This window comes from Oncorhynchus keta, chromosome 23 (genome assembly GCF_023373465.1).
Source record: "Oncorhynchus keta strain PuntledgeMale-10-30-2019 chromosome 23, Oket_V2, whole genome shotgun sequence".
In the NCBI taxonomy this organism is placed as follows: domain Eukaryota; kingdom Metazoa; phylum Chordata; class Actinopteri; order Salmoniformes; family Salmonidae; genus Oncorhynchus; species Oncorhynchus keta.
Window position 1 is genome coordinate 12,490,317 of NC_068443.1, and position 15,578 is coordinate 12,505,894.

The 15,578-nt window shown below is 45.2% G+C and overlaps 1 protein-coding gene across 50 annotated transcripts; it reads right to left on the reverse strand.

Annotated features, from left to right (window-relative positions):
* Positions 1 to 342: 342 nt before the first annotated feature.
* LOC118401809 (fizzy-related protein homolog) lies at positions 343 to 9,277 on the reverse strand. 50 transcript variants are annotated; one of them, XM_052476378.1, is made up of 14 exons: positions 9,102 to 9,272; positions 7,670 to 7,740; positions 6,672 to 6,800; positions 6,229 to 6,292; positions 5,989 to 6,119; positions 5,754 to 5,836; positions 5,425 to 5,608; positions 5,217 to 5,282; positions 4,937 to 5,039; positions 4,450 to 4,734; positions 3,328 to 3,380; positions 2,542 to 2,775; positions 2,185 to 2,382; positions 343 to 2,002 (listed from the first exon to the last, which is right to left on the reverse strand). In XM_052476378.1, exons 2-14 carry the CDS (start codon positions 7,736 to 7,738, stop codon positions 1,961 to 1,963), a joined length of 1,641 nt encoding a protein of 546 aa, XP_052332338.1. In that variant the 5' UTR covers positions 7,739 to 7,740; positions 9,102 to 9,272; the 3' UTR covers positions 343 to 1,960. The 50 variants fall into 50 exon arrangements, 49 of the variants coding, with proteins under 49 accessions (XP_052332338.1, XP_052332337.1, XP_052332336.1 ...); XM_052476377.1 differs by lacking the exon at positions 3,328 to 3,380 and adding an exon at positions 3,024 to 3,076 and having other exon boundaries at positions 9,102 to 9,271; XM_052476376.1 differs by lacking the exon at positions 3,328 to 3,380 and adding an exon at positions 3,127 to 3,179 and having other exon boundaries at positions 9,102 to 9,271.
* Positions 9,278 to 15,578: the final 6,301 nt, after the last annotated feature.

Here is a 15,578-nt window from a genome sequence, read left to right on the forward strand (position 1 = left end):
GATTACACATGCTCCACATTCCCATTCAGACACAGTTGATACAAACGATTACACATGCTCCACATTCCCATTCAGACACAGTTGATACAAATGATTACACATGCTCCACATTCCCATTCAGACACAGTTGATACAAACGATTACACATGCTCCACATTCCCATTCAGACACAGTTGATACAAATGATTACACATGCTCCACATTCCCATTCAGACACAGTTGATGATAAAGACATACTCGAAAACCTTATATACAATCACTTTTTTTTTCTCTTAAAATAAAAATTCAGTTTCTCTCAGTACAGAAATATTTATCTTCATAACATTCTTTAGGCATTTCAAGTTGGCAGCATTCTTTGTTTTTATTTGCTTCTAAGTGGCATAAAAGGAGTACAAATGCTTATTTAGGACTGGAGCTAGTATATACACTGAACAGATCAGCGTTCCACCTTTCTCAGATAATATTCAACTCTCAGAACAAGCTATGGGTGTACTACTGGACACTTTTACACAGCTCAAATAAATACCACTCATTCAAAGATGGCACACCAGGTCACTCCAACACCACATCCAAACTGAGAAAATGGAAAATAATCACTAGAAAAATCAGCCTAAACATTTCTTTTAAATTAATTAAAACAAAATGTGATATTTTCAAATCTGCTTAGAGTCAAGAGCAAAACATAAGCTGAGGAAAAAGATAAGTGCCATGGACTAAATATATATATTTTCACTTTTTTTTTTTACCAGACACACACAGCACAATGCACTAGTAATGCCTTTAAGAGGCCATCAACAGCTTTCCTTTCTTCTTTACAGTGACTTTCAGTTCCTGCGACACTCAGGAAAAAAAGTTACCCTGATTAAGATTATAAATGGTACTTTTGATATCAGTTTTTTCTTTCTTGTATACGGTAAGTCTCAATGCAAAGGTTATGCCTCGTTATTTACATCTGTTTTGAATGCTACTAGCCCATTATCAGACTGAGTGAAATTGTAACTCAAGACAGCAATAATGTGAAATGTGTCTATGTAAATGTAGGTTAAGATAGAAACTGGTTAAAAATGAAAAAAGACAACTGCCAAAACAATACGATTTACAGATAATAACTGTAAGTGAATATATGTAGTTTGTTTGCGGCCACTGCTCAAATTACAATTGCAGATTTTTTTCTAATTAAAAAAAAAACAAGATTTCCACCATTATTATTATCACGCATCATCACACTTCAAATGAACTTAAAAAGGTGTTTTTACAGGGTGAATAAATTACAATGGTCTACAACATGCAAAAAACCTGTGAGCTCCCACCTCTCAAGCCCTAGGGTTAACCATCACTAGTTTACAAGCAGGTACAGGACAGCTCACCCTGAAGTCAAAGCATGTCATACATTTCCATACCTTCAATGGTGAAAACATGAGTTTGATTTTAGACGTGAACTATCCCTTTAAGGCAGGCACAAGCACAAACACAAAAGCATCAGGCTCTTCATAAAGTCTGACACAGAAAACATTAACACACAGAAAACAAAAACCAAACATAGGCTGCAGAAGCAGACGACACGTGATAACGATGTTAAAAAAAAAAGAAAAACAATAAATAAACATTCAATAAAAGGACAAACTTCGTATTTGGCAGGTATGCACAGTGTCTGTCAAAAAACAGAATCACTTGGGGGAAAGTTCCAGAGTCCTCTTCTTCCTCTTCTGGGGAAAGCACCAATATGGGTATGGTGGTGTGACCTTGTGATGTCACACTGGTTATGATGGGCGGTGAGCCAGTGGAAGAAGACTCCTCTATCGGCTTGACGACCTGGCCGTGGGTATGTGAAAGGACCCTAGCCTACCAGAGGCCTAGGAAGAGATAAGGGGTCGGACTTGTTGTGTGCAGTACATTATTCCCTATGGGCTTGTTCCCCCACCCCGCTTGTTCCCCCTGCCGGACAGCTGCGCCCCTCTGGCTACCGGATCCTGGTGAACAGGTTTAGAACAGACACAGACTCCTGCAGAGGAAGAGAGCAGGGGTCAGATCTCTAAAACACAACAATCCTCTATATCAGCTGAGACAGTGGTTTTGCTTATTGGGTTGTTATTGGTAACAAAATCATTTGAATGGTAGACTTCATATGGGGCAAACGCAGCACAAAGATCTATGTTCGCCAATCAATATGAGGTGTCTGGCTACCTTGGTGGACCTCATCTTGCTGAAGACGTTCCAGAAGCGCAGCGTCTCGTCTCCAGCTCCTGTGACGATGGCCTCTCCGTCTGGGGACATGGCCAGGTAAAGCACTCTGTAGGAGTGGCCTGTGAGTTTGGCCACCTGTGTGAGGGAGGGGTACTTCCACACTAAGATCTGGTTCTGGGAGTAGCCGTGTGTGCTTACCTGGAGGTAAAAAGGACTTTAGTCACAAATGTTTAGGAGTCAAAATGATTTCCTTTAAAAAGGGCCTGTCTTTGTGCCAAATATATGGAAAATATCACATTTCATACAAATTTTTGTTTCCCACAGAATGACCCTAAAAAGCCGCCCCGACCTACATACCAGTTCGTTGGTGTGCTTGGACCAGGCCAGGTTGCAGACCTGGGAGCCCGTGTCGGTGCACTGCAGGGGCTGGCCTGTCAGGGTGTTCCAGAAGCGGATGCAGCGGTCAGCCGTGCCCCCTCCGGACGCCAGCAGGCCATGCTGATGAGGGGACCAGGCGATGGCCTTCACTGCTGCCAGGTGCTCCGTGTACTGCTGCACCGGGAGAACGCTGGAGTGGTTCCACACCAGCAGCTATGGGGAGGGATTGTTATTTTTCTGGGAAGTTAATGCCATAAGATAAGGATAAAAGCAGGAGTGTACAATAGTTATTCAAGAGGTTTGTGTTTGTCCTGTAATCCCCCTGAGGCCAGTAGCTGGTGGTCTGTGCTGTGTGTACCTTGATGTCATTTCCCCCTGAGGCCAGTAGCTGGTGGTCTGTGCTGTGTGTACCTTGTCATTTCCCCCTGAGGCCAGTAGCTGGTGGTCTGTGCTGTGTGTACCTTGATGTCATTTCCCCCTGAGGCCAGTAGCTGGTGGTCTGTGCTGTGTGTACCTTGTCATTTCCCCCTGAGGCCAGTAGCTGGTGGTCTGTGCTGTGTGTACCTTGATGTCATTTCCCCCTGAGGCCAGTAGCTGGTGGTCTGTGCTGTGTGTACCTTGTCATTTCCCCCTGAGGCCAGAAGCTGGTGGTCTGTGCTGTGTACCTTGTCATTTCCCCCTGAGGCCAGTAGCTGGTGGTCTGTGCTGTGTGTACCTTGTCATTTCCCCCTGAGGCCAGACGCTGGTGGTCTGTGCTGTGTGTACCTTGATGTCATTTCCCCCTGAGGCCAGTAGCTGGTGGTCTGTGCTGTGTGTACCTTGTCATTTCCCCCTGAGGCCAGAAGCTGGTGGTCTGTGCTGTGTACCTTGTCATTTCCCCCTGAGGCCAGTAGCTGGTGGTCGGTGCTGTGTGTACCTTGTTGTCATTTCCCCCCGAGGCCAGAAGCTGGTGGTCTGTGCTGTGTGTACCTTGTTGTCATTTCCCCCCGAGGCCAGTAGCTGGTAGTCTGTGCTGTGTGTACCTTGTCATTTCCCCCTGAGGCCAGAAGCTGGTGGTCTGTGCTGTGTGTACCTTGTCATTTCCCCCTGAGGCCAGTAGCTGGTGGTCTGTGCTGTGTGTACCTTGTTGTCATTTCCCCCCCGAGGCCAGTAGCTGGTGGTCTGTGCTGTGTGTACCTTGTCATTTCCCCCTGAGGCCAGAAGCTGGTGGTCTGTGCTGTGTACCTTGTAATTTCCCCTGAGGCCAGTAGCTGTTGGTCGGTGCTGTGTGTACCTTGTTGTCATTTCCCCCCGAGGCCAGAAGCTGGTGGTCTGTGCTGTGTGTACCTTGTCATTTCCCCCTGAGGCCAGAAGCTGGTGGTCTGTGCTGTGTGTACCTTGTCATTTCCCCCTGAGGCCAGTAGCTGTTGGTCGGTGCTGTGTGTACCTTGATGTCATTTCCCCCTGAGGCCAGTAGCTGGTGGTCTGTGCTGTGTGTACCTTGTCATTTCCCCCTGAGGCCAGAAGCTGGTGGTCTGTGCTGTGTGTACCTTGATGTCATTTCCCCCTGAGGCCAGTAGCTGGTGGTCTGTGCTGTGTGTACCTTGTTGTCATTTCCCCTCGAGGCCAGTAGCTGGTGGTCTGTGCTGTGTGTACCTTGTAATTTCCCCTGAGGCCAGTAGCTGGTGGTCTGTGCTGTGTACCTTGATGTCATTTCCCCCTGAGGCCAGTAGCTGGTGGTCTGTGCTGTGTGTACCTTGTAATTTCCCCTGAGGCCAGAAGCTGGTGGTCTGTGCTGTGTGTACCTTGATGTCATTTCCCCCTGAGGCCAGTAGCTGGTGGTCTGTGCTGTGTGTACCTTGTAATTTCCCCCTGAGGCCAGTAGCTGGTGGTCGGTGCTGTGTGTACCTTGTAATTTCCCCCTGAGGCCAGTAGCTGGTGGTCGGTGCTGTGTGTACCTTGTAATTTCCCCCTGAGGCCAGTAGCTGGTGGTCGGTGCTGTGTGTACCTTGTTGTCATTTCCCCCTGAGGCCAGTAGCTGGTGGTCGGTGCTCCACTTGAGGCCGCAAACTTCCTGTCGGTGTCCCTGGAGACGACGTTCTGACTGGAGGGGCGGGGCTCGGATGTCCCTCTGCAGGATAACCCTGTCACGACTGCCAGATGACAACTGGTCGGCATTCCACGCCAACGCACCTAGAGAGAAAGATTTAGCAAAAAATATAGAAAACAGCTGAAATGCACTCAGTTTTCATAGTTTTCTTTTGACTTAAGGATGAATATTTCATGATGAAGCCATAGCAATAGAATTACTAGATATTATATTCCATTGTTGCAGCACTACCGAGGAGAAGCTCTCCTCTTCTCTCTGTAGGACAGCCAGCCTCCTCCTACTCACCCACTCTGGCTGTGTGTCCCTCCAGTACTGACAGTTTCTTCCCTGCTGCCGCGTCCCAGATCTGTACATAGCCCTTATGAGTCCCCACCGCTACTAAGTTCCCCTTGAGAAACCACACACACAAAAGAGTACAATAACCAGACACACATGGTATCAGGGCAAATCCATCACACCCCCTGAAGCGTATAGAGCCAGGACTACAGAACCCTGGAGGTATAGGGTAAACTGTAAATAAGGGGTGTACATGACAACACATAGGAGTTAAAGCAGACAGACTCACCCTCTCTGACCAGCCCACTGACGTGACAGAGTCCCCTTCCACTGACAAGTCACACAGACGCGTCACCTGAAGACCAAAAGACACAATCCATAGATTGTCAATTTCCAACTCACATCATATGAAAGAGTTTACGAGAGAGGCATTTGCGATAAATGGAGACAGTGTCACTGATTTCAGTGTGATAACACACAAACATTCACACACACACCTGGCTAGTGCAGGCGCTCCAGAGGTAGACGCAGGTTCCCAGGCCGACACTGAGGACGTTGAGGGAGGACCAGTCCACCAGGTTGAGATAGAAGTCATCCTGCAGCTCTGGAGCATCAAGCACCTTGAAGGGGATCTTAGAGATCTTACGCGTGGGTTTCCTAGGCGACCGTAACAGCTTCTGACTACAAGGAGGGAGACAAGACGGATGACTCATTCAATGTGACACAGAAAATACTCATTATAATGAAATGAGAGGGAGAGGAGAACTAGAATACCACTGTTAGCCATATAATATAAAACCAATGCATAGGTGAAAGTGGTGAATACCTGTTGCTGCTAACAGGAGACAAGGAGTATGGAGACACTGTGTTGCCATCCTCGGGTAGAGATCGTTTGGCACTGACAGAATACTGTAAACACAAACAACTGGCATATTTAGTGTCAAAGGTAAACATGTTGTATGACTAACAAATTAAAACTGCAGCACACACAATACACTAGCCCTGGTAGCTTTGAAAAGGACGCTATTCCAACAGAATGTATAACGGCCTATGTTAAGTACACTGAAGAGGCTCCTCTTGGCGGGGGTGGAGGGCTGGAGGCGACGGTCCTCTGACTGGGGATCCTGGACCTTCTCTATGCCTGCCCCCAGCAGCTCGTTCTTCAGTAGGGCAGAGTACGCCAGGCCGTCCGCTAGGAGGGAGGGGTATGTTAATCTCCATTTTAATGGGAATGAATGAATAAAACAGATTCAATGCACACTACAGAAACACAATAAATTCAACTGAGTCAAGAGGCTCACCTTTGCTAGTGTCTGTAGTGCCATCCTTTGTCTTCCTGTTCTGATTGTGAGACTTCTCATTCTCCTACACAACAACATTAACAGTGACTAATATGTAGAGACATTAGAGGAGCGCTTCATTGGTTTATAGTTAATCCATGAGGTGCGCTTTGATCATGGGGTGAAATACTGCAGATGATTTGATGCTGGATAGTAAACAATACCGGAAAAGCCTTTGTAACCAAACTTCCGGAAGTAATCAAGGCACTCATGTAGTGGAACAATTTTAAAAGCCTTTATTGTTTAATGCATAGCAAAAAATGTTAAATGCACCGACATGTTGCGGCTACAACACCCTTCATTAGGGTGACAGAAAACAGAAACCCAGCAAGTCACACGATCAACACAGATATAACACTTGGGGCACAAAAAAAAATCCCAAAGTTCATTGTGGGGGGACTCACGTTGATGCGGTGGAAGTTGACGCTCCAGTTGGCGCCGGCGCGGGAGGGGATGAAGCGGTCGCCATGTTTGCTTGGTGACGACAGGGGGGAGTTGGTGGGTGTCAGGGCTCGTACTGTATCTATGGCCTTCTTCATGGGGAGAGAGAAGGGGATACAGGGTCAGAGAGGGACTCGTTCACAGAGAGGACAATTGAACCACGAAAGATGAGAAAATGACAACCATTGCACATTAATAGCTCATGAGATCTGCAGAGACCAGGCGAGATAAACAATTAACCAAGGGGGTTTCGTGATTCGCGGATGAGGTGTTCAATAGAGATACAGTTAAAAGGAATGCTCTAAGATGTAGCCTATGGAGAGAGGAGGGGTGAAACTCGACGTAAAGTAAACAGGAGGGGTCAAGGAGGAGGTGGTTTTAATGCAGACAAAACATCAGGGGATCTGACAGAGCGACTAAATGAATAAAACCATAACTTTTAGACTTCACACACTGTTGGACAGCAAAGCTCTCGTGTCACACATCAGACATCCTCTTTAGTCTTCACAAAGCAGTTTTGTTATTAAACATGTAAGGGATGAGCCAGTATCAGACTATTGTCAAGCTAATCTGAAAAAATCTATAGTCTTTGTTCTGTAGCTGTCAACTTCAAACACTGACAGTGTGTTCTGCTTAGGCTAAATGTATGTCTGATATAGTTTAGCAAGAAAATAATACACAAACTGGTTCTCTAGTACAGCCTACTAGTACACCTGACCTAATTTCAGGGGATTTGTATCTCTGGATAGATGACCATATGCTACGCCCCATCAACTGAACTATAACTTACTCTTGAAATCCCTGAACATTATGCTGTCAGCTGAGTGTGCCAACCAATTCAGACAAATACATCTAGATGTTGGCATCTGTAACATCATATGCCACCTCAAAACAGAATGATATTGTGCAACACAAGTCAATCCAGAATAATACACAACTTTTATTGAGTCTATACACTTACTAAAGGGCTGGCATTCTCGTTCTGGATGTTGATCTGCCTGAGCAGCCGACACTCATAGTCCTGGTCCATGTCTGTAAAGGAGCACATTTACATTGTAATTTAGCGAACACTCTTATCCAGAGCAACTACGGTTAAGTACCTTGCTCAAGGGCACATCTAAAGATTTTTCACCTAGTCGGCACGCAGATTTGAACCAGCAACCTTCTGGTTACCGGCACAATGCTCTTAACTGCTAGGCTACCTGCCGCCCTACAACAGGGACGTAGTAGACCAACTCATTATTTGGACACTGTAGCAACAGCAACAAAAATTTGAGCTACAATTGGACAAATGCAGGTAAGTCCCTCCTCATTTTGTTCCGTTTCACTCTATAAATTCACCCCAGAAAAGATACATCATGGATATAACTTCAAACAGTCATCTACACAGATCCTCAAAAAAATATACTTTTTTATTTAACTAAGTAAGTCAGTTAAGAACAAATTCTTATTTACAATGACGGCCTTGTTAACTGCCTTGTTCAGGGGCAGAACGACACATTTTTACCTTGCCAACTCAGGGATTCGACCCAGCAACCTTTTGGCTACTGGCCCAACGCTCTAACCACTAGGCTACCTGCCGCCTCCATGACAGTGTTTCCCAACCAGGGGTACTTGGCCTACTGGTAAAATTGACTTGACTTCAGCAGTACTCCTGGCAGAGAAACTTTTACTTGGTGGTACAGTAACCCAAAAAGGTTGGGAACCTCTACTATATTATACTGCGTGGTGTATATAAACTCAACACCTCAGATTCATGGCACTGCTTTTACTTCTGGAAATTGTACCTAACTATTGGGGTCGTTTTGTGTGGAGACTTGACCAGCTGGTTCACTAATCTCGATCTATCTTCTGTCGTGCTTGTTGTGTATATAGTATCATCAGAAACCTGTTGGCATTGCTTATTGATGTCGTGACCTGTACAATTAGCCCATTGACAGAAGGCCTCAGAACGGGTGAACATCACTTCCATCCCATAACTAACATTACGCTTGTCACTTCCATGTATCTCGATGGAGTGGAAATATGCGGATTTTTTGGAATTTCGTATTAAAGTTCTACCAGTCTGCTCAACAAATACTAATCGATGTTGTAGACAGCTAACGTTAGCTAATTAGTCGACAAACCTGAGTGCTCGTTGCACTAGCTAGCTACAAAGCCAACGTTAGCTAGTTAGGCATTAATAGCTAGCTAACGTAGTTCAAGACAAGAGAGCCAACATGGGCGCCACTTTTAAACACCATTAGATAAGGCCACTGATAGTAGCTAGACTGCCATTAGCACGCTGAATAGGCTACAAGTTAGCACTATCTAGCTAACGTTAGCTATTGTGATTGTTTATCTCCAAACGTTCGAACTTGTTTCTCACACAATTATTTTTCAGATTGACCTACCGTGCAGCGTCAAAGACTCTCAGTTATGCACCAAGTTTGAGACGGTTTGTTTGGCTAGATTTTTTGTAAAATAAATCAATTTTATTTATTCTCCAGCCCAGACAGAGACAAATGTTTAGACCAACAAATCGAACAAACGCTCGACTGGGATTCGCAAAGCAACATGGGAATGGCGCGGTGACGTCACTGTTTTTGAATCACACATTTTACGTCGTCAAGGGAACAGAGGGTTTCCACTAGTTAGCACAGCCACAAAGTCAACACTAAGCTTTTCGGTCATAATTTAAGGTTGGGGTTAAGCATGACGTTAGCAGTATGGTTAAGGTTAGATGTACAATCAGATTTTATGAAGAGAAATGGTAGAAAAAGTTGTTGTTTTTTACATTGTGTTTACATTGTGTTTATGTGTTTATGGTTTATGGACTACCAGGCATAGGGGCCGGCAGGGAGGTGAAACCAGTGACCATAGTTTCTAAACCATCTTTGATGAAACATCTTTAAGAGGACATTACTGTGCTAAAGATATTTACCATTGATAACCCAATCATAAAAAATGCAATTACTTTGAAGTGAAACTAAGATGAAAGAAGAAGCATCATAATGGGATAGTCTCTTTGTTACAGTTGAGACATTTCATTGAAAGCTAATAATGGGCTCGTTTGACTAGTAAGGCTAAAGCAACCGACTGTAACCGAAAGTCGAGGAGTGAAGTCGACGGGAGGTGATCTGCAACATAAAATGTTTTCTTTATAATGTCGAAATAAACATGTCTCCAACCCCCATATCACACACTCATGAACTGAAATCATATGTGTGTTCAATATACAATCAATTGAGAGAGAGCCTCAAATATCACACTAATTTGTATATATCCCAGGTAAATTAGATTCTGTTAGTGATAGGTCGTTGGCGAACGAGTCGGCTCTTGTCGGTGAACGTTGGGAGCCGGCTCACATATCAGAAGAGCCAAATATATTTATTTAAAAAAATTAACATATAAATAATCAAAATATTTAAATGAATATAACTAACTCATTCAAAGAACGAAAAAAATAAAATAATATAGGCCTAAATGCTCAAGCGCACACACATTCGTTCTGACAGTCTGCTCAGACTAAGCCTCACCTGCTGTTCCTGTCAATCAGACACGCTGTGTCAACCAATGAACCAAAGATGCGCGAGGGAGGGCGGAGCCAACTCGCTCACAGTCACACACGTAGCAGACGAAGAGAGAGCGGTAGGACAGCTGTGAAAACAACAGCTGGAAAATGAGTCTAAAGCACAGTAGCATTTGGATGCATTTTAATAAACAAGACAATGTTAGAGCACAGTGTAGAATTTGCCAAAACAAAATCTCATATAAAGCCGGTTCTACGCACAAGCTACACCGGTTTATGCGAACTGTGCACCCAACTGTGAAGCTAGCTGTAGCGGAGCTTCGAGAAACTAGCGGGCCTGCTAGTGATAGTGGTGGAGCCAGTATCCACTCAGTCAAGTAGGCCTACTCCGCGACCCACAGCACCAAAGTCTATGTCTGTAGCAAAACAAGGCCAAATTGATATTGCATTGGCTAAAATGATTGCCACCGATTTCCAGCCATTTTCGATCGTGGAGAACAGAGGTTTTAGAAATTATAGCAATAGTCTAAATCCAATGTACACAATTCAAAGCAGGAAAACCCTTTCAAAATCACTTATTCCACAACTGTATGGGAGCACACAGGCATCAGTGCTGGAAAGAGTCCAAATAGCTACTGCAGTTTGCCTTAACACTGTAACATAAGCAAAGCCATGAAAATCTTAAAATGGACCCATCATCCATGTCTTGCCCACACAATCAACCTGATTGTAAGAGATGCTCTGAAGGAGCACAGTAGGTGCTGAAAAACTAAAGTACACAACGCCAGATGGGGATGCCTGAGCTGAGGCCTAAACAAGACTGCACTACAAGGTGGAATTCAACATGTTATATGTTGAAGCGGTTTCTTGAGTCAAAGGATGCCATCATCTCTACCCTGGCCATTGTTAATGCACCTGTTGATGCTCTGACCCAAGAGGAATGGGAGGTGGTGGAGGAGGTGTGCAGAGTCCTGGAACCCTTTGAGCAGGTCACTGTGGAGATCAGTGGAGAGAGGTACAGTAAGCAGTTATTACTACATCATTATTTAATCCAGTATTTTATATGTATATGAGCAGTAGATGAGAATGTAGAATCAGTAGGCAAAACATGAACCTGAACTAATAAGTTACTGTTCTCTCTTTTCAGCTATGTGACAGCCTCAAAAGTGAAACTCCCGTGTAAGGGTCTGCAGCAAATCACAGCCAGCCGTCAGAGAGAAGCAAATGTAACCACAGGACATGCGACAGAGTTGATGGACACCCTATGTTCATCAATGGACAGAAAGTTCCACAGAATGGAATATAATCACGTGCTATCAGAAACCGCTGCACTTGACCCCATGTTTAAGAAGTTAGCCTTCAGTGATGCCAGAGTGATTGATGAGGCTCTTCAAAGAATAACCTCAGCAGCAGGGAGGGACAGCCCCAGCATTTTTACATTTACATTTAAGTCATTTAGCAGACGCTCTTATCCAGAGCGACTTACAAATTGGTGCATTCACCTTATGACATCCAGTAGAACAGTCACTTTACAATAGTGCAGTCAGCTGGCTCAGGCACCAGGGCAACATGATGAAGAGGGAGCAGAAAACCAGCAGTAGTGCCACAAACATCTGCTGTTTGACGAGAGAGCAACTGGGGATGCAGCACGAAGGAATCCTTCAGCAGATGCCATAATGGAGGTCATTTATTTCAATTTTTGGGATGTTGCAGTTTTGCAAATGGTTATTTATTTTTCTTTGATATGGTGCAATATTCTATTATGCTGCTTAGATTGTATTAGTTTTGAATGGTTAGATTTATATGTACTTTGTTTAAATACATTAAAAAGTTATACTTTAAATGCAAATGTTTAATAGCATTCCTTTTCATAACAAACCAATGCATTTTTAAATACTTTGTGGTTAAGGTAGAGAATGGTTACATTTAATAATTTAATTAGAATTGTTTTAACACCAATCATAGTGAAACTATCGCAAACTGTTTGATTTGAAAAAATACAAAACATACATTTTTTGAAAGAGCCGTTTGGGAGTCAAAAGAGCTGTCTCTTTTTGGTGAGCTGAGCCAAACGAGCCCCTAATGTTTGGTTGACTGCTCCTACAGTTTTGCTTTGGTACTACAATTTAACTTTTGCCCGGCCCAGAAAGACAATTTCCATACACGGCCACATAGAGACGTCAGTTACCTCAGAAGTTAGTTCATAGCTAGCTAGCTAAGTTAGCCACACAATGCTACCGTAGCTAGTTAGCTTGTTGTACCTGTTGTTGGCACTTGTTGACTTGTGGTGTCGTGCCAGTCCCCGCTTCACTGCCATACCAGCCTGTTGATCCAGCATTGCTATTCCCTAGCTTGGAGTGATCACAGAGCTCAGCGGTCCTGTAGGCTACCGGTCCTCACTTAACCGAGTCCACCAACACCGAGACAGACAGTCCACATTTGACAATGCCAGTAAGATAGGATTCATATGGGCAGGAGTATAACTTTCTCTCGAAGCATCTGAAGCCGATACAGCGGCAATTGAAGCATACACAGAAACACGCCAAAACAAAAAGCATTAAAAAAAAACTTTTTTCTTGGAACACACTTCTTTTATGTGAATTCAGCATCTGTAGCTGCAGAGGGCACACTGCCGGTCAGTGCTGGAGAGGTTCCTCTGGGAGTCGAGGCAGCAGGCAGGGCACTTTTGTGTCACCCCAGGTGAGTCGGCACCAGGCTCACCCAGAGCCCTCTGTTGCACATATGTTTGTGTATATTAATTGTCCTGCGTTTTCCCCGCATTCCCAGCATAAGGCGCTCATAGATTCAGGCGCAGCTGGGAACTTTATTGACAGATCACTTGCCTATAGTTTAGGGATCCCTATTGTTCCAGTGGATATGCCCTTCCCGGTTCACACCCTAGATAGTTGACCATTGGGTTCGGGGCTAATTAGGGAGGCCACCGCTCCACTGGGCATGGTTACGCGGGAGGATCACAAGGATCATTTTTTTATCATCCCTTATTGATTCTCCTGCATTTCCCGTGGTGCTGTGTATACCCTGGTTGGCCTGTCATGACCCCACTATTTTGTGGCAACAGAGGGCTCTCACGGGATAGTCACGAGAGTGCTCGGGGAGGTGTTTAGGGGTTTCCGTCAGTGCGACTACGATGGAAAGTCCAGACCAGGTCTCCACCGTGCGCATCCCCTCTGAATATGCCGATTTGGTTCTCGCCTTCTGTAAGAAGAAGGCGACTCAAATACCACCCCATCGATGGGGGGGATTGTGCGATACATCTCCTGGTAGACGCAGCACTTCCCAGGAGTCACTTGTATCCTCTGTCACAGGAGGAGACGGCGGCTATGGAAACATATGTCTCCGAGGAGCAGGGGTAAATTCGGCCCTCCACTTCACCTGCCTCCCCGAGTTTCTTTTTTGTGAAGAAGGATGGAGGTCTGTGCCCATCTATTGACTATCGAGGCATCAACCAGATCTAGGTGTGGTACAGTTAGGTGTGGTACGAGTGTGTGGTACGAGATCAAGGTGTGGTACGAGTGGAAAACAGCATTTAGTACCACCTCAGGGCACTATGAGTACCTCGTCACACAGAGGAGCGGCCCATGGATCCCACTCCCATACTCCCGGCCTCTTGTCTGGTGGCACCGGTAGTGTGGGAGCTGGACGCGGACATCGAGCGGGCGTTATGTACAGAACCCCCAATGTCCAGCTGGGCGTCTGTATTGTCCGTCTGTTGTTCGCGACCGTTTGATCTATTAGGCCCATATGCCACCCTCCTCTGGGCATCCGGGCATCAGTCGGACAATGCGCTGTCTTAGTGAGAAGTACTGGTGCTCGACTTTAGCTAAGGACGTGAGGGTTTATGTTTCCTCCTGCTCGGTGTGCGCCCAGTGCAAGGCCCCTAGGCACTTGCCCAGAGGGAAGTTACAACCCTTACCCGTTCCACAACGGCCGTGGTCGCACCTGTCGGTGGATTTCCTAACGTGATCTTCCTCCATTACAGTGTAACACCACGATCCTGGTCATTGTGGATCGGTTTTCTAAGTCCTGTCGTCTCCTCCCTTTGCCCGGTCTCCCTACAGCCTACAGAATGCCCTGTTTACACACGTCTTCCGGCACTACAGGGTGTCTGAGGACATAGTATCTGATCGAGGTCCCAAGTTCACGTCAAGGGTCTAGAGGGCGTTCATGGAACGTCTGGGGGTCTCGGTCAGCCTGATGAAAATTACAGGCCTCACTCATCTTTTTAAGTGGGAGAACTTGCACACTTGGTGGCTGAATAAATACTTTTTTGCCCCACTGTATGTGTGTGTTAACTATTTAACTGTACTAGAATGCTTAAAAGGCTGCAAAAATGTTAAATATCGGTTAGCGGTATTGTTTTTTGGGGGAAAGGAAAATATCAGATATCGGTATCGGCCAAGAATGTCATATTGGTGCATCCCTAATATAAATAATTTCACTGCACCAGGTAGAAAGTGAGCTACTGCTTTGGGCAAGCAGACACCTTACATCCCTCAGAGCAATACACCCACCGGGGTTGGAGAATCAGGCAGCAGACCTTCTCTCCAGAGGAGGCCCTCTTCCTTCAGACTGGAGGACACATCCCACAGTAATGGAGATGATCTAGGCTCGATTCAGAAGGGCCATCGCCGTCTGCTCACATTGCAAGACTCAACCCATTGTCCTATGTGGTTTTCAATAAAGAGTCCAGCAGGCCCACTCAGGGTCGATGCCCTATCACACAGATGGCTGCTGTATGCACTTCCACCAATTCCCTTGCTCCCTCAAGTATTGAGGAAGATTAGTCTTGAGAGCGCATCAGTTCTACTTGTTGCTCCACATTGGCCACAACATCACTGGTTTTCAGACCTTGTACAGCTCTCAACCATAGGAACTCCCTCTTCGAGCGGACCTGTCACAGGTGAATGGCAAGCTTTGGCAAACCCAGCATACTGAAGTTGTGGGTGTGGCCCCTGAATGTGACTGCCTTGTAGCTCCAGGATTGCCCTCAAAATTTGGCCCTCAGATGGCCCAATTTTTCTGGGCAAAAAATAATAATAATTGTTGGACATAAAATACTCTAAAACACCAGGAAATCGTCTCCAATTGATTGTAATTTTTTTTATCTGTTCCCAAGTATTCCCAAGCATAATAGAGATGTGATCATATATACTGAAGAAAAATATAAATTCCATGTGAAGTCTTGGTCCCATGTTTCATGAGCTGAAATAAAAGATCCCAGAAAGGTTTCATAAGAACGAAAAGCTTACTTCTCTCAAATTTTGTGCACAAATTTTTTTACATCCCTGTTAGTGAGCATTTTTCATTTTCAAAGATAATCCATCGACCTGACAGGTGT